We start from the raw sequence: 24524 nt of genomic DNA on the forward strand, positions 1-24524 counted from the left end.
CTGTGATTGCCAGAAGCGGCCGCAAATGGCACCGTGGGTGGGGCGCGCACCCCCTATCAGGAAATGCAAAATCACGTGTATATATACACATGATTTTGAACACCCGTGTGCTCTGTATATCTGCTATAGGGCGGTTGGGAAGCAGTTAACAGTTGCAGTGGCTGTGTGCGTTGTGAACTTCCCATCTTGCTCCCAGAACAAAATGAAGTTGGGCAGAGCGCTGCTCAGCCATTTAGAGGAAGTTTTGTATTCTATGAATATATACAAGGCTTACTCTGATTGGCTGAGGCGGAGAGGCAGTTATGAAAAGATGACATCATGAGCTGTGCCTCAGCCAATCAGAAGAAGATTTGTAATCATTTGTAGAATACAAAGCCTCCTGTGAATTGCTTATTTATTCACCCTCTAATGCGTGACTGCAGGTATAACTAATAGGTGTTTTTTTGGGCCTTTTTTGCACAGTGCTGCAATACTTGCATAGGATAGCCTATTCATTTCAATGGGCAGCCTTATGTGCAGGAAAGTGGCTCATACACTTTTATGAGCTTTGAGCATTTTTCTACCATGCTTTGGAGTGTTTGTCATGCATTTTTCTAGCAAAAGACACATGATTGTTTTGCGGTATTTGGGGTGTCATTAACAATAAATGAAGCCACAAGCACTACAAGTGGTTTTTGCACATTTTGTAATCACACACGAAATCGGGCATTTTTGCACAAGTTAATGAAAAACTACAGTGAGAATGCAGCCTTAAATGCATGTAGACACTAGCTAAGTCCCATATAAATACCTCGAGTATGATGATGGGATTTCTTCCTTGAGGGGGGAAGAGACCTCACTTGCACGTTCACCTAACTTCTTTGATGTTTTGTGCAACATGTTGGGTTGTTCAGAAAAAATAAAAACACAGGCTAAAAATCACTTTTATATTAAAGCTAAATTTTACATTTCTAGAGTTCCTTTACATACACAATGTGGAAAACACACAAAAGAGACAAGTTTATTTACCTGACAAATCGCTAAAAAACCCAAAAGCTTCACACTAATATTGGCGCTAATTACCCAACTAGTATGATATCATATAAAGGCTAGGCACTTGAATCGAAGGCATCAGGTAGTTGGGGCCTTTGGACGGCATTCATGTCAAACAGATCTGTTCCAACTAAAACAAAGTACTGGCAAAAACCAGAGTTACCCCTCTTCAGTGCAAATAGAAAATGACTCTGACCTTTCCAAAACATTCATTAAGCTCTTTTCTTCAAACTAGACCCATAGCAGAGAAAATGCCTGCCAGTTACTCATAACTCTGGGTTTCCCATGTTACACAGTGTCAGAAAAGCACCATATAGTACACAAGAAGATGTGACTAAATGGCTATGCTCGGTAGTCAGGAATACTGCAGCAGTTCTTCCCATTGGATTGGCTTGGAGAACACTTCTCTTTCCAGCCAGAGCTCATAGGTGTAATGAAAATCCTCTGGAAGCTCAATCCTCTGGCCCAAAACACTCTGCAGACAGTTGTCTACAGGGGCAAACTCCCAGTTTGGGTTTTTCTCATATCTTCGGCTGTTAAAGCTTTCTATGTTACCCCGTAATGTGCACTCCTCTGCCTGGAAGTCCCAAGGTCGGGCATCAATATCTAAAGAAAATATAGTAAAATAAATACTGCTATAAAAACCATATTAAAGATAACAAATGTAACAAATGACGTTTATGGCAGGAAACTGTAGTGATTATTTACTATGTTAACCAATTCACATAACAGTGCTACTTAAGCACTTACAGTAGTTTGTATTGGTATCTAATATAATTAACAACTTAGGTAGGGATCATATCTTATAAATTGTTATTGAGGGACATACATGGCTTAATTCAAGCTCCTGTTGCAGAAAAGGCACCACTGTAATGCCATGTGATTAATTGGTAAGTTTGCCAAAAATTAGATTTTTTTTCTACATACATGTAAAATCGATTTCTTGTAGTACATCACAGGACACAGAACAGGATATTCATGACTATGTGGGTTATAGGCTCCCTTTAGTTAAATGGACACTGGCCAACCAATCAAAGAGGAGGTCCTCCCCTATATAACTCCTCCTATACAGGAAGTACTTCATTTTTTTTTTTAGCAAGCAATGAAAATTTCATAAAGAGGGGCGGGACCTCTGTGTCCTGTGAGCCGCCCGTAAAACACTGCGGCCAAAGGCCGAATCCTCTGTGGCTCCAACATCCACCTTGTGAAAGTGTAAACTAAGACCATGTAAGCGGCCTTGCAAACCTTAGCCACTGATGCCTGATGGTGGATTGCCTAAGATGCCCCAGCATTCCTGGAAGAATGTGCCTTCACCCGAAGCTGTGAGATTTTACCTTTCAAACCATAGGTTTGAATGATCAGTTGGTGGATCCAATGAGAAATAGTTGCCTTGGATGCCGCCTGCCCCTTCCTAGGCCCTTCTGGCGGCACAAATAGAGCATCTGAACTGTGCTGTCACTTTCAAGAAGACCCTTAAAACACGAACCACATCCAAGGTATGCAGAGATCTTTCTTGTGCTGACTGAGGCTTAGGAAAGAATGAACTATGTCCCGACTGAGATGAAAGCTAGAAACCACCTTTGGTAAAAAGCACGGATGAGGTCGCAACACCAACTTATGATGCAAAACCAGAAATGGTTCTCTGCAAGATAGAGCTGCCAGCTCGGACACCCTTCTCGCAGAAGTGATTGCCACAAGAAACAACACCTTACGAGTCAACAGGACCAGTGGAATCTCTCCAATAGGTTCAAATGGTGGCTTTTGCAAAACCTCCAAAACAAGGTTCAGGTCCCAAGGACAGAAAGGCAACCTGACAGGAAGAGGAGCCATACGCATCGCTCCTTGTAAAAAAAAGTGCAGACAAAAGGAGTGAGGTGCAATGGGCCTCTGCAAAAAAAAAAATAGCGAATGCTGAAATCTGGCCCTTAAATGGCACCATTTAAGGACCAGCGGATATGTTAAACCCCGTTTGAAGAAATGACAGAATCTTGCCAATCACATACTTTTGTGGGTGCCATTTATGAACCTCACACCAGACAATGTAAGCCTTCCAGGTTCTGTAATAAATGTTCCTAGAAACTTCCTTTCTAGCACCCAACATGATGGGAATGATAGAATCTGGCACTTTCCTATCCTTCAGGATCTGGGTTTCAATAGCTATGCCATCAAACTTAGTGACCGTAAAGCTGGGTGCAATATAGGTCCTTGAGACAATAGGTCTGGCCGATACGGCAGGGCCCACGGCCCATCTACTGCCATCCTCACTATGTCCCTCCTGGGCCAGGCTGGAGCAATCCATATCACCGGAATAGACTCCTCCCACCATCTTCCCCAGCAAGCTCATACAGAGGCGAATTGAAGGATACCTCTTAGCCTTCAAAATGCAAACCTCGTTCCCCAGGGCACAACCTTCTGCTGGAGGCAGAAATAGCTTTCCCTGAACAGTGTCTAGGACCATCCCCGAATACTCCAGGCTCTGCATTGGTTCCAGGGCCGACTTCTTGAAGTTGAGCACCCAGCCCAGCTTTTCCAGGATCTGCATTGTAAGGACCACATCCTGCTTCAGATCTGGCACTGACCGATTTCTGAGCAAGAGATCATCTAGATAACTTTTGACCGATACTCCCTGTAGTACTCAGTAGCCCCAACAAAGGAGAAAACATTTTTGTGAAAACTCTGGGAGCCGTAGCCAGCCCAAACGATAGTGCTATGAACTGGAGATGCGGAGCCCCTACCTCAAACCACAGAAATCTTTGGTGAGGAATGAATATCGGTACATGCAGGTATGCGTCCTTGATGTCTATGGACATAAAAAAAATCTCCCTCCTGTAGGGAGGTCACTACTGACTGGATCTCAAAGGGTTAAATCAGTTCGTAAATGTCGATCCTTTCGTATGGAATTGGTTCAAACTAGGCCTTACATCCCCATTTGGTTTTGGGATGGTAAACAGGTTTAAATAAAACCCCTGAAAAATCGAGTTCCTGAAATAAAGCTTTTTTCTCTGGATTTATTGGTACATTTGACCTTAAAAACCGGGGAGAGGGCAATACCTGAAATTCTAGCCTGTACCCCAGAGAAATCATGGAAATTACCCATTTTTCTTGTATTAGAGCTCTCCATGTGGCCACAAAATTTAAAAGCCTTCCCCCCCACCCAAACAAGTGGGGGCGCTCCTTCATAAGTAGGCGGACCTTGGATCTGTCAGACGACTTTTTCACCCAGGGCCTCCTTGGATTTTAATTCTGAGATCTACCTCTGGAGGCTGGGACCTTGGGACCTGTGTGTGGCAAAATGACTGCCTGGTAGATGAGGGCCCAGCAACCAAAGCCCCTGTCACTTTAAAAGAATGGCGTTTAGATTTCCTCTTAGAGGGAAGGAGAGCACTCTTATCTCTTGAACTCTTTTGGATATATTTGTCCAAATCTACCCGAAACAGCCGTACCCCATGAAAAGGAAAACCTGCCAACTATTTTTTGCATGGCAGTTCTGCCGACCAACTCTTCAGCCACAAAAACCTGCGCATGTGTATTGATAAGAGGGCCAAGTGAGAAATTTGATGAATTGAATCCTTAAGAGCATCGACAGTGAAACAAAGCATGTGGAACATCCTCCAAATCCTCGGCCGAGCATTCCCCCTGCACTGATGATGCTCCAATCCGCTGCTTGACATAGTCAGAAAGACTCTGCCAAATGCCAATAGTTGCCACAGCTGGCTGTGCGACAGAATCTGCCAGGGAGAAGGAGACCTTAAGGAGAGACTCTAGCTTCTTATCTGCTGGGTCCATGAAAACCTGTTTGTTATCCACACGACATGTTAAATCTTTAACATGTTCTGTGGATAATGTACAGGTTTTCAAGGATCCAGTGGATAAGTTAAATCTTTAACATGTCCTGTGGATAACGTACAGGTTTTCTGAAATAGCTGCATTCCCTGCAGGCAACCCCCATTTCTTAAACTTTTGTTCCTTGTGGTAATAAAAGAGAACCTCTTTGCTAAAACGAAAAACCCTGTCTGGGTGATCCCAGTCAGCATACATAATTTGCGCCAGAAGAGGATGCACTGGAAAAGGCCTGAGTACTCTGTGAAGGCTTCAAAGTTCCCTCGGAAGAAAAAGTAACCTCAGAGGTTTCTATCAGAGATAGCCCCAATGCAGACCTTACCATATCAGTGAGATCCTGGACTAAAAATCTCTGACACTGGGAGGCAGGGACCACCTGCGTCTGCTCAGGCTGTGATGACAGAAATTCTACTACCTGACCTTCCTTCAACTCTTCTTCATCCTCAGGCTCCACCCATTCCTGCTCCAGGATTTGTGGTTCTAGTGGGGACCTATTCCGCTTCTTAGTCCCCTGAGAAACCGATGCAATCACCCCAGCGATCTTATCTTCTAAACCCGCTAAGGCTGAAGCAAGATCATCCTTGGTTACATATGCTAAGGCAGAAGCCCCAATGGCAGCCACAATTCCAGATAGGCACAGCGGCTCAGACTGCCCAGTCACTTATGGCCTGTCAGGAGAGGATATTACAGGGATGTTCGGCTAGGTTCCTCAGGACCTGGCGGTGGTACATTAGTGCCCTTTCCTGCTGCTCCTCCCCAACTCCGCTTTCTGGAAGACATTACTTCTGATAGCGCAAAGCCGTGCACCTCCACTAGTAAACACAGATCTCAAGATACAGCTATGCAAGTAGTGCACAGAAGTAAAACCGCTCAATGCAAATGCTGCCTTATGAGCCACCTAGGGTGGCTCCTGACTGACTGGTCCATGCTTCCCTTTCAGAGGAGTACTCACATGCCCCTACAGAATAGTCCGCTCTGTATCCTGGCCACAGGAGATTCCCCAGCAGCAGCCCATGTATGTCCTGGCCTCCAGATAAACAAATATGGCCGACTTCCATTTCCAGCTGCTACTGCACATGCGTGTCGACTGTAATCCCTCTAATGGCCGACAACAGAAGAGCAAGAACATCTCGGGAACAAAAAAAAAAAAATCAGGTCCCTGATTTCCGTCAAACATCAACCTTCATGGCGGGCATTGTCATACAGACTTTCAAGGGCTCAGTCCCCATTCTGAGGGGACACTGCCTTGGACACGTATAGCACCCCACTGGAAGCGCCTTGGTCAGATTTAAAACTGCACAGGGTTCAATCTGCGCGGGCTGCATTACAGGCAAAACTTCAAGGGTGCTTCTCCTTATTCAGCGATGCTTGGGTACCATCCATTTTAGCTCATAGCCTTCCGAATAGATCCGATAGTCCCTGATTCTCTAATGGAACCGTTCTGGACTTTCAGGTATGCTCCAAGAGCACAGCAACACATTCAGTGACTATCCACCTTACAGACACTGGTGAAAAAAAACTGAAGTACTTCCTATATAGGAGGGATTATATAGAGGAGGACCTCCTCTCTAGTCAGCGTGTGTCCATTCACCTATAGGTGGCCTATAACCCACATAGTCATGAATAGCCCACTTTGTCCTGTGATGTATGATAAAGAAAGATCCTTTTAACAGGTTTAAGGTTAGGGCACAAACAATTCTCTCACTCACCTCTAACTATTAGAGCTCATGCACATGTTTTTAATTCTGCTTTTAGAGGGATCTGTAATTTTTTTTCTGTCTCTAAATACCCCTCTATATTAGTCTATGTGTCCATGCACACATACAATACTGTGAAAAAGTATTTTCCCCCTTCCTGATTATTTATTTTTGCATATTTGTCACACTTAAATGATTCAGATCGTCAAACAAAGTAGATAATAAATTAAATTATAAATTTAAAAAAAACTTCATTTTGTAAGGGGGGGAAAAAAAAAAATATGCAAACTTGCCTGGCCCTACGTGAAAAAGTAATTGCCCCCTAAACCCAATAACTGGCTGTGCCCTGCACTGCAATCACGCATCTGCGATAAATGGTAATGAGTCTTTCACATTCCTATGGAGGAATTTTGGCCCACTCTCTGCAGAATTGTTTCAATTCAGCCACACTGGAGGGGTTTTCAAGCATGAACGGCCTGTTTAGGTTTTCTCATCTGTTCTTGAATGTCTTTAGATTGCAGCATGATGTGTTGCAGTTTGAGATCATTTAGCGTGCTTCACTTTGTCAGACAGCTTCTATTTAATAGATTTTTTGATTCAACAGGACTGGTGGTAATTAGGCCTGCATGCGCAAAGTGAAATCTAATTCAGCTTTCCAAAAAATGTGGCTAACCACAGTTCGTTCACGATTTAGCAAGGGGGTGGGGGTTAATTACTTTTTCACATAGGGCCAGGTAGGTTTGCACAGCTTTTTGATAAATGAAATATTTTAAAAACTACATTTTGTAAGAGTGGGCGTGTAGGGATAGATACCTGGTGGCAGATACTCCGTATTCTCAGCTGTAGAAGAGGAGAGAAAGCCACAGGGATTTGCACTCCCCACGGCTTTCTCTTCTCTCCTTACAGGGATGACAGTTTGGACTAGAGAGCTTTTGATTAGTCAGAACGGTCACATGGACGGTGCTGACCAGTCAGAAGCTGTCTAGCCTGTACTGTCAGCCCTGCAAGGAGAGGAGAGAAAGTGTCGGAGATTTCAAATCCCCAGGCCTGTGAAGCAGCTTTGACAAGCCTGGGTTCACAAAGGAGCAAAGGGGAAACAGCATTCAATTTAGACAGGAATCACATTCTATTCTTTGCCATGCAATTTGCGTGCGTCCATACATTTCGTATTGAAGTAAATCGCACTGCAAAATTATCGGTACTTTGTATTGGCGAGTACTTGACCGAAAGTATTGGTACTCGTACTTGCCGATCAAAAAAGGGTATCATATCAGTGCATCCTTAGAAAAAATGCTTGACACGTGTTGTGCTTTAGCATTAATTTCAGTTCAGAAAAGCAGAAGGCTCAGGAGCTGGAGCATCACATGACCGTGGTTACTGGTAAGTAAAAGGACTTTTAGATAGTATTATTATTTAGTATAAGGATTAGTTTATCCCAGGGGTGGGGCTGTGATGTTGAATTCCAGGCATTATCTTATAATTTAAACTTTCATGGAGCCAGCTTGGTTACATGCTGAAATGAAATATATATATATAGCACAAACTACTACATCATCCCCAGCAGTCCTCCATGGATATTTACATGTATCCAAGCTAGCCCAATGTAGGTAAAAGACAAAAACAGATAATTACAGAAATTCAGCTTTAAAAAGAGTGAAAAATATGTTCTCACTCTGACAACTGTTAGAAAAACAAGGCACTGCTAATCACAGATTTTTTTTTTTTATTTGTGGTAAAATCTGTTTTCTGGAGTTCATTGATGGACACAGGAATTCAGGGACGGTTAGGTTATACTGCTTCCTAGAGAATGTTTGGATATTGGCAAACAAAAAAAAGCAGTGCCAATTTTACCCCTCCTACTCTGAGCATGGAAAAGCAATAGCATGATCATAGACACAGAGCATTGGAACCTATGTCCCACAATGAACTATAGAAAATTGATTTTATTCTATGTACAAAATCGGATTGCAGAGACTCCTAAAATTAATAAAACTGTGTTATATAAAACTACGTCAGGTGATTGGACACTGACAAAAAAAAAAATAAAAGTATATATAAAATCAAAACACATATTATATATATATTTAAACACAGAAAACCACTGATAACTTCCAATAAGCCAATACACTGCAATAGTGTGTACATTTCTGCTCAATATTATTCTGAAAATTTTAATAATTCACAAAGGTAAATGGTTGATGTATTATGGGTAATTACTTACCGTTGCCATAGGCCCAGTCATCATTCATTCTATGCCGCACCATTTGGTAGATAGCAGACATAGTTTTCATATTGCTCTTTCTCCACTGTCTCCCCAGGTACTTAGTCTGGAGCTTCAGCAGTCTTAACACATATAATTGCATCATGGCCTGTTTAACCTTCAGTGCTCGTTTTAATATGGGAGCAGACTTAAACACCACCAACATCTGTAACCAAAGTGACATCATATCTTATTACACTTTAAATACAGCAAATGGGACAAAAGGTTATAACTAATGCAGTTGTATCCTAAACAAAAAAAGAAAGTTTTTGATTTTGATACAATATGGATGGGTTAGAACCTCTGGAAAAAAAAATGTATTGCAGCCTGTGTCCCTGCTAAGGAGATTCACTACCCTTTTTTGGTCACAGGAACAGACAATGATGGAAAAGTCAAAAATGTTGTCCCTAAAACCGGTTAGGGAAAATCTTCCAGTTGAAAGGTCAGCTCCAGTGACAACTGTCTAAGAGGACTTCCCGTCAAAAACACATAACTTAGAGGCGTTTCTAATTATTACCTACATTTTCCAAAAAAAGTTTTCCTTTTAGATAAGCTTTAAAGCTCATGTTTTCTAATACAGCCACAGTCCAGATCAAAAATACTGCGGCATACAAACTTCCAATATTGATGGGAAACTAAGTTGTTTTCACGACGCATATGGAAAAGATATACAAAATGAATGCAAAAAGAGTCAGTGTGTGCCCGGTCAGCTTCAAATGCACAAACTTACCCCATGACTGTGGTACAACCCTACCAAGCATTTGGAATGCAGCATCTCAAATTATTTACTTCTGCATGCGAATAGATTAGCAGGCATTTTGCGATATTTATCGGTAGGATTTGTGCACGTATTGCATGCATGCAATCAATCATTTTCCAGCTTCTTTGAATCTAGAGGTACATTGTATGAATGCTCGGCATATCTATCTTTTGTTTGGACACTCACCATGGTCCGGGAATGTTTCCACTTGGTGAGCTTGTTAAGGATTCTCAGCAGGTTGATGCAGGAGAAGAGATTCCTCCAACAAAATTGGTTATTGTCTCCCGACTCCTGAAAACACATTACAAAAAGATGTTCACACAGTCCATGTAATATTAAAATAAAGCCAACCTCATCATTCCACTATGGAATGATTGTAGTGCTAAATAATAAAGTGGATCTAGATAATCCATCACATATAATTAGTGTGAACCTAAATGTGTCCATAAATCAAAAACAAAAAAGTTCTTCCACAGATGCTTTAAGTTGCCTGTAAGATCAGCAGCCCAGTGCTGCACTATACTCCTGCCAAGAGTTCTGTATTCCCAGCTGTCCTAGGTCCTTGTCTCTAGTGATTCCCTGTACAGGTCAGCTGTAACAGATATACTCTCTGACCATACCGCCAACCATAGCACAGGCTGCACAGAGGATCCATCATCAGAACCATCTGTGAAACAATTGAATAGTACAAACCAGCCAGGGAATGCATATTCAGCAGAATCCCTCCAGTGAGAGAAAGGAGGTAAGAACCAGGCCTGGATCTAGGTGGGTGCTGGGCTATGCCCCCCCAGATTTTAGTTGTGCCCCACAAAGATATCGAAGAGTGCAGCAAACTAATCCATGAAACTTGATGGGGACAACGGATGTAGGGGGGCACTTTGAGGGGAGGAATTGAAGTAAGGGTGCACTCTGGCATGGACATTTTATGTAAGGGACACTCTGATGAGGACACTTGATGTAATGGGGGGTACTTATAGTTACCCCAATGGAAGGGGGAACTCTGATAGAACACCTAAGGGGGCACAGGTTCTGTTTAATCACCTTAACACATACTACTGTTCACTCCTGCACCTCCTCTCCACTACCTGTCAGATGTCACATCCGGGTTATGGTACAGAAGAATACAGAGTAAACAGAGAATACTGGTTCTATGTATCTCTGTCACACCATTGACATTATACCTCCTGACCTTTTTTTTTTATTTTTATACTGCACCCCTATATCAGGTAGGCCAAATCCAGCCCTGGTAAGAACATGCTACTTCAGGCCATGAGGATAAAGTGCTCCAAAACTTTTTGACACTGATGATGTTATTTGAACAGTACCTAAGAAATCTCTTGTTTTGCCTTGTTACAAATTTGGAAAAGAAATGGCATTTTATAGAATGCAAATCTTCACAATGTTCCCATACAGTTTTTGTTTTTAGTAATGGAAGGAGAGCGGTCCTGAAGGATATTATACAACACGTGCATATTGCTGTTCTCTGCTTAGACAGCATTTTATTGCGGTAAGCTTGAAATCTCCCTATAAGATGAAGAAAAAACAGAGCGGCTGTTTCCCTTATATATGGTGAAGGTTTGAGCAAAGAGACACCATCTATTATTTATGCACTGGATACACAAGTGATATTCACAATTTACTGCGATTCATCTGTGGAAGAACTTTTTGTAAGCACAAATCCAACACCTCCTGCGCTCAGAGACCCAGATCAGAAGAAGGCCAAATCGAACAATATGACAGTATGATGAAAGTATAATGTTCATCCAACGCTGATCAAAGGTTGTGCGGCTCAAACACAAAGCTGGGGAAACCCGATAACAACTGTAATAAAGAACAAAAAACAAAGCGCACCAACCTTGCGCATTACATCATTAGGCACTTAATAAATTTATTGATATGCGTTTTAAAGGGAACCCCCCCCCCTTCGAAACGCATCAGCTTGACCGAGAGACTGTTTCGCTGTTCGTTGTTACATGCCTTTTATATTGCTACTCTTGTGAGTATATTTCTTATCAATAAATGTATTAAGTGCCTACTGAGGCAATGCACAAGGTTGGTGAGCTTTGTTTTTTGTTCTTTACAACAGAAGAACTTTTTCGTTTTTGATTTAAGGACACATTTATGTTCGCACTAAATATACACTCGCTGGCCACTTTATTAGGTACACCTGTTCAATCGCTTGGTAGCACAAATTACTAATCAGCCAATCATATGGCAGCAACTCCATGCATTTAGGCATCTAGACGTGGTAAAGACTATTTGCTGAAGTTCAAACCGAGCATCAGAATGGGGAAGAAAGGGGGTTAAAAGGAATATTGAACATGGTATGGTTGTTGGTGTCAGACGGGCTGGTCTGAGCATTTTAAAAACTGCTTATCTGGGATTGTCACGCACAACCATCTCTAGGGTTTACAGAGAATGGCCCGAGAAATTATCCAGTGAGTGGCAGTTGTGTGGACAAAAATGCCTCGTTGATGTCAGAGGAGAATGGGCAGACTGGTTCGAGATGATAGGAAGGCAACAGTAACTTGAATAACCACTCGTTACAGCCAAGACCACACCGAGTGCCACTCCTGTCAGCTAAGAACAGGAACCGGAGGCTACAATTCACACAGACTCCCCAAAATTGGAAAATAGAAGATTGGAAAAACATTGCCTGGTCTGAGGAGTCTCGATGTCAGCTGCGACATTCAGATGGCAGGGTCAGATTCTGGCATAAACAACATGAAAGCATAGTTCCATCCTGCCTTGTATCAACAGTTCAGGCTGGTGGTGGTATAATGGCATGGGGAGATATTTTCTTTGGACTAACAAGGTGTACCTAATAAAGTGGCCAATGAGTGTATATTGTGGATTATCACTTACTTATTGGTTTTTCTGGCGCTGCAACCATTATATATAGGTTTCAGGGATTTATTGTATACCTTTTGTAAGCAGCTTTTTGCTTTTGTATTTTGGTAGGGCTAGTTCACATTTTCTCATCCTTCCAATACTGACCTTGCTGCTAAACACGGTTATCAATTCTGTTGCACAGCAAGGCAGTGCAAAACAGAAGATAGCTTTAGAGCATGAATCAAGTTGAAATCTTGTAGTCAATCGAAGTACTTCTCCTGGCTAAAAGTAGCACCAGGACATGAAAAAAAAAAACCCTACTTCTGTTTGCCCCCCAAAAAAACCCTACTTCTGTTTTGCCCCAAAACAAAGTCTGCAATATGAACCAAAAGGCTGGACCCCTGGAATGCCACTTTGGATGAACTGTTTATACTCACTCCTGCTTGTATAATAATCCATGCAATTGTTTTGATCCCTCCATGCGTGAATGAATTTGATGCTATGTAAACTCTTTTGAAAAGTTAATTACAAAATTTGTGTGGAAAAACCTACTTCTGATCTCTTATTTCTGTGTGCGTTTTGAATAAAAATTTGTCTAATCTACAGTGGTAAATTTGTCTCAGAACTCTGCTAAACTCAGTCTCTACTGGCTGCCCTGGATCAGAGGTTTAGTGTTTGCCAATAAACAAATGACTCCCTCTCTGTCTCATCCTACCAGCCATGCCAAGAAATCTTCCATATGCAAGGAAGGGGATTCACTGAACAAGACATGTGAATTATCTTGGGGTAAAACAGTACAAATTTATATTTGGCCACTTGATGTTCCACTGTGAAAGGTCTGATAGATGATGTCAGGAAAGGCAGGGTAGGGTGTGCAAATCTACAATTGTTGCTTGGTCCAACAACCACTAGACAGATCAGATGAAAATTGTCATTTTGTCTGTTGGCACATTTTGTACAGGGTCCATTCTGTTTTAATGTACAATAATTTCACTTCTTTAGATTGCAGTATCATTTGACTGGATAGGACACTCAGATCTGCTCCTAAACTCTATAAGAGGAGCCAAATCCTAGCATGAATGAAAGGGACTATCTTACCAGACGTATCACTTTGTAACAGTTCAGTCTCCCCGACTCCTCATGCTACTAAGGGCTCGTTCACATGCCCATCATTATCATATGTTTACCCACTTGCCCAACAGAGGATTTACCCCCCTTCCTGACCAGGCCATTCTTTGCAATACAGCGCTGCATTACTTTAACAATTGTGCAGTCATGCAACGCTGCACCCAAATGAAAGTAATGTCCTTTTTTCCCACACAAATAGAGCTTTCTATTGATGGTATTTGATCACCTCTGCGGTTTTTATTTTTTGCGCTATAAACAAAAAAAAAGACCGATACTTTTTTTAAAAAAAAAAGAAAAAACACAAAAACCCCCCTATTTTTACTTTTTGCTATAAAACATATCCAGTAAAAATCTTTTTTTGAAAAATCAGATTTCATCATCAATTTATGCCAAAATGTATTCTGCTACATGTCTTTGCTAAAAAACAAAAATCCCAATATATGTAAATTGATTGGTTTATGTGATAGTTATAGCGTTTTTTTTTTTTGGTTTTTTTTTTTAATACTAGTAATGGTGGTGATCTGAGACTTATAGTGGGACTGCGGCGGGCATTCTGACACTGGGAGGTAATGGACTAACTGCCACCCCAATGATGCAAATACAGTGATATAGTTCTGATATAGGGCAGCGGGGAAGCAGTTAAGTGGCATTTAATCAGCATTTTAAAAGTCTCATAACCATCCTTCAATGCCTGCCATGAATATTACAATGAACACTGCACTGTGCAGTACACATAGGAGCAACAGTGTTGTGTTTTGTTGTGTTACAAATTAAGCAACGTGCCACCATCATTATTATAGAGTATTTATATAGTGCCAAAGGGTTTGCTCAGCGCTGTACATTAGAATGGGGGACAAGACATGAGACAATACAGTAGCAAAACAATACACGATACACGAGGGTTAGCGGGCCCTGCCCTTTCGAGCTTACAGTCTAGGAGACATCAACGCTTATCAACCGCCTCCATTAATTTAAAATTGGAATGCAGCTTAACCAAACCTATAACATTTATGGTGTGTTAATGAAACTTTTTTTAAAGTGTAAGCTGGGTGCTGGGGAGAGACAGTGGAGGGTCCTGTATCCCAGAATGCACTGGGAAATAATAGAGAACTAGGACAGAGCAGCTTCAGACACTTCATGTTTGTACAGAGCAGCTGTGTGCCAACACCATTTGATTCTGTGTGCAAGCAAAAGCAACAAGTCACCCAGCAATACTGAGAGTGCCAGGCAGAGGAATTAAGCATCATTGCCAGTGACAAAGCTTTTTGTGTCAGCAAGTGCTGGAGCCAGCAAGAGTCAGTGTCAGCAAGTGACCACGCCTTCAAAATTCAGTACATGAAAGTGCCAGTGCCAGCAAGTGTCATGAAAGCGGATATTAATGTATCAGTACTCATAAAAAGAGGTGGAACAGCACCCAGAATTATATGACCCGAGTATCCTAAGCTATTCTGACACATTAAAAAAAATCCCAACAAGTCACAAAGCAGGCAACAAGTCACAAAGCAGGTATTCTCCTTAGATTGGGAGCTGGGACAAGCCAAGTGTAAAAGAGGTCAACGTATATAAATACATCTTGCAGAGAAATCACAAAAATGTCTATCACACCACAACCTAACCAAACCTCATAGCAGATCATCTCTACTATATAAATTTCCCATTTAAAGTGTTACTAAACCCCGGACCCTGCATTCACTATATCTGGTCTCCCACAGTACACACAACATAGAAATGCAATTACTTTAGTAAATATAAACGGCTAAATACCTTTTCTCATCAGCAGTTAGAGCAGTCTTGTGATTTCTATCAGTGTCCAGCCGAGCACTGGTTAACGCTTCTAGAAGGAGTTTTCAATTTAGTCTAGGAGGATGCAGGACCCCTGACCTGTCTGGACAGTGCTAATTGGCCCTGTGCTGATCACATGCATTCTCCCAAGAAAAAAACTCTCTGGCAATACACACAAAACTGAGCATGTGCAGAGTGACTCCACACGATATGTCTTATCAGGAGATAAGAGGGAGCTACTGGAAGGGGAGGATCAGAGAAGACAGGATCAAATAGCGTTTTTACATAATGTGGAGGATTAACCCCTTAGGGTTTACTGCATTTACAGACTGATTTTACTGTTGTAGGTTTAGTAAAGCTTTAAGCACTTCCCACTAGAAAAACACCACACTTTCATGGACATTTAACAAGCATTAAAAAAAAACACTTCATAAATGCTATAAGTGCATTAATGAGCGTTGCGTCATTCTTCATAATCAACAAACATGCGAACAAGCCCTTTAGAGATCATTTTTGACCTTGCACTCATTTTGACTACAAGATAATACACTAATAATGCTTGTCCTTTATTGCCTTCTACTGTACTAAACAATCTACCATGAATACTCCAACAGTAACCAGAAACCAGCGCACAGATCTCTCTTGCTGCACTCAAAATGGAATCCTGCACTTGCTGAGGTGCCGCCCTTGATCGATTGGGAAATCTTGATACTAGCAGAAAAAAAAACAAAACAGGGCGCACTCTCCTCGTGCATTAACGCAATAACCAAAAATGTATTAAAAAGATGCAAACAACATACTCACAAGCCATAAAAGGTCATAAAAACAGAGACAAGAAGTCAAAGGTGCCAATCGTGGACAGCATGTGTCCTCAGGTAAAGTGATCTATTGCTCTGAGGAAGGGAGTTTGACTCCCGAAACGCGTTAGGACTTTACCTGAGGATGCATGCTGTCCACAATTGGCACCTTTGACTTCTTGTCTCTGTTTTTATGACCTTTATGGCTTGTTTGTTTTTGCATCTTTTTCATACATTTTTGGTTATTGCATTAATGCACGAGGAGAATGTGCCCTGTTTTTTTTTTTTTTTTTCCTTTTTAATCTACTATGAATACAGCAGGTCAAACTCATAAGTCATTCCCCACTTCCAACACCAAGATAGTTTAGAGCTCTAGTTTAAATATTGTAAGTTCCTCATCAATATAGTACTTTCTGAATCTCATTCTTGAGTTTAGATAAATGCAAACATTGTATGTATGGCTTTGTCTCTTTGGAAATCTATTCTATGTGCCATCAGTCATTTACCACCCTCCGAGTCTTTCATGGAAGCGGTCATTGCCGACTTGTTTCTCTATGCTTTAAAGCAGAGCTCCAAGCAAAAGGGGAAGTTCCGCTTTAAGGACTGCTCCCCCGCTCCCCATTAAGGATTGGCACCTTTGGGGGGCAGGGGGAGCGGGTACCCGAATTTGACAGGTAATCGCTCCCATTTCCGGTCAAATCACCTAGGCGATAGGACACGGAAGTTGTCCTCCATCCCTGCAGTCTTTTGGGACACGTGACAGGTCCCAGAAGACTACAGGACCATTCATGAAGTGCAGCACTACTCGCGCATGCGCAGTGGGTACCCGGCTGTGAAGCCGCAAGCTATCACAACCAGGTGCCCACACTGAAGATGCCGGCCTCCTGGAATACAGGATGGCCGGTGAAATGGGCCATGGGGGACACACCATGGGACCGAGGGACAGGTAAGTGGCTTTTTTTTTTTTTTTTTAAAAGTCAGCAGCTACAGTTTTTGTAGCTGCCGACTTTTATTTTTTGACAGGTGAGTGGAACTCCACCTTAAGGATGTAATCCTTATTCCTGCATCAATACTTAGAAAATGACTGCCCCACACCAAACGTGAAAGGTCCTGAAAATTCAGTGGATGCATTCCTGCTCTGGGTCTTTCACAGTAGAAAAAAGGAAGAAAATTACATTCCTAAAGATTACACCTTCAAAACTGAGCAATTGCAGCTCCCACTTCTTTCCTGACCGCTTTACTTCTTATATGCATTTTCAGAAAGATTTTGAGGCTGCATAACCTTGGTCCCCTAAACTTATCTGACAACAAAGCGACTGAACCCAAACATGCCTTGTATGTGGTATCTCCCACCACTCCTTTTATACTACTTTGGGCAGAGTTCCTGTTGCTAATCTTAAATGTAGATGTGCGAGTTTTTATTTTATTGCTACAACAATCATATATCCTTACTTTATACGGTGCTGTAAAGTGACACCAACATGACATTAAAACTGTATAGAAGTAAAGTGCTGTACAAAATAAAATAACAATCTCTAGCGGAATGGGGGAAGGAGTTGCACAATAGAAGTTTTCCTGTAAAGTCTGCCTAACACAGAATCAGACTGACTGCAGTACAACAAAATGACCACTTGATGTCAGCATAATGCAGCAGTTTGTTCCTCCATATAGAACACCCTCCATAGAAAAACATGTTGCAGTGTCACTAAGCTGGCTATAGACTGATCTTTTTCTTCTTCTTGATCAGCCAGCAGGCTGATTTACTTTTTTCAGATTCTCCCATCTGCACATGCGAGGTGGAAAGAGGAATCTGCTGTTGTCAACGGTACACATCAGCAAATAGCTGCTGCCACTGACCAAGAAACATTTTCCAACATTCCCGTTAGACAGAGGTCAATTGTTGGATCGACTTTGGTAAAGCTAGAATGGCCATACATGGATTGAAATTTGGCTTGTCTAAGCTGAACCAACCGAATTTCAATTCATAAAATTGCAATGGGATGCAAATGTTATCCTCCTGAAACATCAGGTTACACATTTTATTAGTGGTTGTAAAATCCAGAACAAACCAATAATAATGACGATATAATAAAAGAGCAAAAAAAAAAAAAAAGTTTCAAAAAGAAAGGCCAACTTAAAATGGTAAAAAACACAAAACCAAAAATGTAATATATGGACGCTTACAGGTGGTGGCTACATTAGTTTTCTGTTCTTTGGCTTTTTCCCCCCTGTTTTCCCCTGGTGATCTAGCCAGTAACATGCCTCCTGTATTAAAGTGCTACAACTCTAGATTAAGGGGCACAGTCGACAGCAGCATTGTCAGTCTGGGGAGAGGGTAGTATTAAATGTATTAGCAGATTTAGATACACTAACAAATTGAACCCTGAATCCAAACTCCAGCTCACACTTTATCCCAAAAAGAAAATACCAAGCTGTAACTTATTATAAAGGTTTTACATTAATAAAAAAACTGATCATTTTAAGCACTCCTGCCACTGTTTAATGGTACGTGTCATCTATGTAAACGGATACATTCTGCTGGGGAACTTGTGCTTTTGAAAAAACAAAAGACTTGCTGGTTGGATCACCAGATGAAAATAAAAAAAGAAATCCTAAAAAAGAAATCAAATCCTGCCATTATATCTAAGAATTGGTAAGCTGCAATATAATAAATGTTTGCTTTGGGGTTTAATACTGCTTTAACACTACATTCTATTTAAAAGAAAAGGTAAGCCCCAAATGCCACTAGCTTAAAGGGTTCTTCTCATCTTAGGTTTCAAATTAATTTGCTGTTCGTTACAATCATGAGAACTATGATTGTACACAGACTGCACTGTGTATGGCACAGTCACCAACCCAGGTATAGAATGTGGCCATTGCCCAGTTCCTACAAATCATGTGACCTATCTGAGCAGTGTCATTGACAACTATGCCATATAAGACAGGCACAGGAAAGAACACAAGCAGTGGAATATTTCTGGCATTGATCAATGATCAGTCCTTCTTACTTTTTACCCACAGAAAGTTAATAATTGTCAGTCTCTCATATCTCTAAGCAAGGGAATGATCTGTTCTAGATTTCTAGCCAGATTATACGTCAAATACTCAGAATCTCCAGAGAAGATACATTCCGAAAAAAAAAGTGCCTCGTTCACATCAATCCACCAACCACATTTCAGTTCAGCTGATATCAGCCAATTAATGAGGCTTCAATCCCAGCACAACACATCGGTGCCAAACATTTGGACTGAACTAACATACTGGCTGAACAGGATTTAGTACTTTTGCAAACCTTGCGATAATAAATCCTGCTTTTTAGGCTCTATACCAGTACTTCCATTAGATGCCATGTCAATGGCTGTGGCTAATTAAACACTGTGATATGGACAGGGGCTTAAGTATAGGGGTCGCAACTGCAACCTGGCCCATGCTCCAGGGGACCTGTGCAGCTCTCCCCTGTACACCTGGATAGGAGGGGCAGTGGGGGCGTCTTATAGAAGAACTGATCCCCTCCATTTTCCTCCTGCAGCTGCTGAAAGCCAGTTTCTCCTTCTCGATCTCCTGCAGGCCTTCAGTGACTGTGGGAGGAAAATGGAGAGTATCAATTACTCTATATACTGCTCCCATCACCCCTCCTATCCAGGTCCTGCAGCCCCAGGCCCCTGGTTTACTCTCCTTGCCCTCAACTCTTCTTCCCCCCCCCCCTCGTCCCCCGTAGCTCTGCCAGCTTCATCTCTCCCCTTTCCTGCAGGCTGCTGCGGGGGGATACTTTCAGGATGGAGAGCAGGTAAGATGTTCGGTAATTTATTCCTTTTCTGAATGGACACAGTGAGTGATTGGTAAGGATTATGAAGAATAAAATTGTACAGCACCACTTAAATTAATGTACATGAAACAATAATACAGTGAAATAAATCTCCAAAGAATGTACCTATATGTGAAAGCTACCGCACATGGTTTCATTTGTTTTTTCACAGCACAGATATTTCTATATAATTGGTAATTATTACTTCTGTGTCCATTCATAACTGAAGCATAGTAAACTGTGTTTACTATGCTTCATTTTGTGAATGAACAGGAAGCCGCTCTGTACAGAACTATTCCTCCCCATTAATTCTGTGCAGCTGAAGCTGCATACATGGAGATTGAGGACTGTGGCCCCTGATGTCTCACCAAAGCCCCCCAAATTGTAAAAAATAATAAAAAAAACCAAAATGGTAAAAAAAAAATAAAAATGGAAAACTACTGACACTAGTGACGAAATTACCAGGGTCACAAAGGTCGCACTTGCAACCAGGCCCTGGTGTTCCACCACCATGGAGGCCCCAAGATAGCAGGAAGAAGGTCCGCTGCAGAACATGTGAACGGGTCTCCCTGCGAAACTGTAATAAAGGGTCCCGTGACAGGAATAAAGGGCCCCTGATCAATAGGAATGGCCCTGGCCGAGGTGTAAGGGGTGCCCTTCAAGGTTTCTTGCACTGAGGCCCTGAAGATTCCAGTTTTGCCACTGGATATGGACATACTAAAAGCAGAGGGAGTGGAAAGTTATGATAACCAGTTGAGATTTTTTTTTTTTTTTTTAAGGCAGGGCAGGTTTTGGGCAAAACTACCACTTTCTCGCATGTTTTAAAGAAGCCATAGTTTCCATGAAAAAAAAAAGATCCGCATACACTGTAGCCTACCTGAATGAAAGGTAACCCCTATACCACAGCTGAAACATACTGGCATCTTCAAAATTTCTTACCAGACTTTCAGCAGTCAGCTCTGGCAATTCATGGACGACACAGGATGGAAAGTCAAGAAGAGAGATGCTGAGAAAGGAAGAGATATAAATAAGACAGGGTATACATTTTAAATATAAATAAGATATACAGTATGTCAAGTGATTTTAACCATGCCCTAACCCAGTCTCTCTCAACAAGGGTGCCTTGAGGTTTCTTCAGGTGTGCCTTGGCAAAAGGTCTAAAAATTTCCCAAAATTTGTATAAAAGCCAGCAGGTGGAACAAGCCTGCCTGTTAGTTACACAAAGCTACAGGTTTTCATTGTGCACCATTACAACCTTCTAGCCGCTGACGTCCTGACGACCAATGACATCAGTTGATAAGGAGGATGTCAGCTGCTTGCACAGCATCCTTGTTTGACCCTCTCCTGCCCCTTTCCATCAGTGCTGGGGTCACATTAGCTCAGTGATAGAGAAAAACTGAGGAGGGAGAAGAGAAACATTGGAATACTAGTCAGTACCAGCGTGCAAAAGTGTATTTGCTCTGGAAGAATACATCACCTCTAATGTTGGGTGTCCTACATGTGTGGATGTTGCTGTATTATATGAAACTATTAGAATAGTTGCACATTTTAGAATTCGGTGCCCTTTTAAAATTATGGACAGCCTTGAGGCTCCCCATTTTAAAATGGGGTTCCTCAAAACTGTCCAAATTTTAAAGGGTGCAGCAAAGCTTTCAGAGTTATAACTTGTAACATTCCTAGCACTGCTGGGTATGCCTATAGACAAAGATACATCTACTATAGACACATAGGCACAGAAGCATTAAGAATCAGTAACTAAGGGCTTTTTCAGACAGGTGGCAATTCTTATTACCCTCTGAAAAGCAATCCGCAGTAGCCGGTTTTTCAACGGGCGGGATAGCAGCAGCTCACAGGAATTCAGGAAGCACTACTGCCACCTCTTGATCCCTTTTTTTTTAAATTTACATTTGGGGAACAACGCTGCAACTGCGAACCAAACATTTGGCTCATGATTGCAGTGTGGCTCTAATTATCACGATGGGTGGCTCTGCTTGTCAAATGCCGCAAGTTACATAGTTACATATTTAGTCTGGCTGAAAAAAGACAAAAGTCCATCCAGTTCAACCATTAAAAAAAAAAAAAAAAGTTCTAATCCTATACACACAGTTGATCCAGTCAAAATGCCGTTGGCAAGAAGCAAAGCATGGCAGCTGTGGCATGTTCACAGCCCTAGCAAGCTGTAATGTTACAATTCCGGCGGGTGCCTAGGGAAGGGAGGGGTTCTAAAGCTGCTTTTAAAATCCCCCGGCTGCCAGTGTGAAAGAGCCCTAAGGGGTAAGGGATAAGGAATATAAATATAGCTATACACTATTCCTCTAGAACCACTGGCAACATAAGGCGTTGTCAACATTTCAAGGAATATTGCTTGCCAGAGAAGAAGGAGGTGGGTTTGCTGTACAGAAGGCTCTTTGGTAAAGCCTGCATAGTTTCTCTAATAGGTCACTATGATGCTTGCCGTAAAGCATAGTGTTTTATTTTTTTGCGCATAATCACACTATACACAGAGCAGCCCATTCGTTTTCATGGTCTTCCCTATGCATGGAAAAGTAGCTCATGCAACTTTTTTGAGCTTAACAGTGCTAAAAATGTGGCGCAACCATGTGATAACACCTGCCAACTGCAAGTCTACACAAGCGTCTACTAGCAGGTTCACGAGGTGGAAAAAAAAAAAACGAAAATGAATGCAGCCATCACATAGAAACGAATAAAATGCAACATATGACTTTGGATATGCTTTGAGGATAAAAAACAAACACATTCAGTATGTCTCTGCAATCCATGCACATTTCCCCATGAGTAAGCACATCAAAAGAACTGATTAGCTGCAATACATACATTTTGGAGTTTTAAATACACCAAGCCCTGGGCATACTTCATTGAAATGAATGGAAATAGATGGTATAAATTAAATAAAGCTATAGAGATATAATTGGCACCTTGCTTTGTTTACATTTTGAATTAGGATTACATACCCAACTCTCCCGTGAGGCTGATCTAATCTGGGACCAGTTAGAACCTCTGTTGAGTATTTTTTATTTTTATTTTGCCGTCTGTGCCCCTATTGGGAAATTGCACTCAGGACAATTGTTACTGAACAGAATGTAATGTGAAATTCAGTATTTTACAGTTATCGGAACATAATTAGGCTAGGTTCACACCTGTGCAGTTTGCATTTGATCCGTTTCTGCAGTGCTTTTTGCACATGTATTTTTGATGCATTTTTGTTTATCTTTTGGCCAACTTGTCGCTTGGCAGATTAAAAACGCAAAGCGCATGAAAAGTGCACGCAAATGCAGCACTTGCGTTCTATATTCGGTTTCATTGAAGTCTATCGGACTAAAAACGCATGCTGCTGCGGGAAAAGAAGTCCCTGACCCTTTCCAAAAAACGCACATTCAAAAACTGCATAGATGTGAATCATGATAAATGGCATGCACTGCGTTCCTGCAAAATGCACAAAAAAAAAACCACGCAGGTGTGAACCTGGCCTTAGAGCAAATTCTTCTAAAGGAGAACCTGTTACGACAACAGTCTAAGAGAAGTTTTCCCCTCCCTCCTATAGATAAATCCACACACTTCCAGTTTTGTCTTGTAGACAGGAAGTGAACGGAAATCCAAAATAATTAAAAATCCATAAGTGAATGTGACACCCACTGTAATATATCCAGCAGGAGGGAAGACCTGCTAACTCAAGTACAGAAATCCATGAAAAATAATTTTTTATATATTCTAGATAATATGAGGATGCTGCTGACAAAATGTGTTTTCAGGCATTATATATTATATTTATAGAGCAAGGAATGTGACATTCACCAAATATGGACTGAAGGGAAATCAATCACTATGCACTAGGAAGATTCACCTGCAGTGAATGTTTGATAAATATCACAATCACTGCTTTATAAATATAGCCCTTAGTTTTTCTCCCAACACAGAACCATACAGCATTTTAAAATCTTGTATTAAATCTGGATAAAAGTCTGAACACCCTCACTCAGAGGCAAATTGTGTTACAACTCAAACAGTATGTTATTTATGCCACTAAATAAGATCTTTGTAAAAAAAATAAAAAATCTGCTCCCACCTGTTCTTGGCACAGATGTAGGACATAATGTTCTGGTTGAAGAATTTCAGGATCAGAGGGATGCAGTTAGCAAACACCAGGTGCTGGGAAACGTATTCAAACTACAAAACAGAAGAAGAGGAGCTGAGCAAGGCTATGTACTGCTGGGCAACACACTTATTTTTGACAAATATGCATTTCCAAAGTCTACCAGTTTGAATCTTGCCACCCTGTTAATGACATTGCTCAAAACTGAAGGTCCATTTAACCACTTCAATACCGGGCATTTTTACCGCCTTCCTGCCCAAGCCAATTTTCAGCTTTCAGCGCTGTCGCACTTTGAATGACAATTGCGCAGTCCTGCAACACTGTACCCATATGAAATTTTTATTACAAATAGAGCTTTCTTTTGGTGGTATTTAATCGCCTAGTTTTTTTTATTTTTTGCTAAATAAAATAAACACCTGAACCTTTGGAAAAAAACAAAACGCACTTTTCTTCGTTTCTGTTTTGCCATCAGCTTGCAGA

At 41.4% G+C, this 24524-nt stretch overlaps 1 protein-coding gene across 1 annotated transcript in view; it reads right to left on the reverse strand.

Annotated features, from left to right (window-relative positions):
* Window positions 1-668: 668 nt before the first annotated feature.
* STRIP2 (striatin interacting protein 2) overlaps window positions 669-24524 on the reverse strand; it is a 70254-nt gene continuing 46398 nt past the window's right edge. The window contains exons 17-21 of the mRNA XM_089676922.1: window positions 24018-24118; window positions 20873-20939; window positions 9776-9880; window positions 8791-8995; window positions 669-1638 (exon numbers count right to left, since the gene is read on the reverse strand). Coding sequence (XP_089533048.1) covers window positions 1388-1638; window positions 8791-8995; window positions 9776-9880; window positions 20873-20939; window positions 24018-24118 — 729 coding nt within the window. The 3' untranslated portion in view covers window positions 669-1387. The remainder of the gene's footprint in view (window positions 1639-8790; window positions 8996-9775; window positions 9881-20872; window positions 20940-24017; window positions 24119-24524) is intronic.

The sequence above is a fragment of the Staurois parvus genome, unplaced genomic scaffold (assembly GCF_062004578.1).
Source record: "Staurois parvus isolate SC_StPar_1 unplaced genomic scaffold, SC_StPar_1.0 ptg000175l, whole genome shotgun sequence".
Taxonomy (NCBI): Eukaryota; Metazoa; Chordata; class Amphibia; order Anura; family Ranidae; genus Staurois; species Staurois parvus.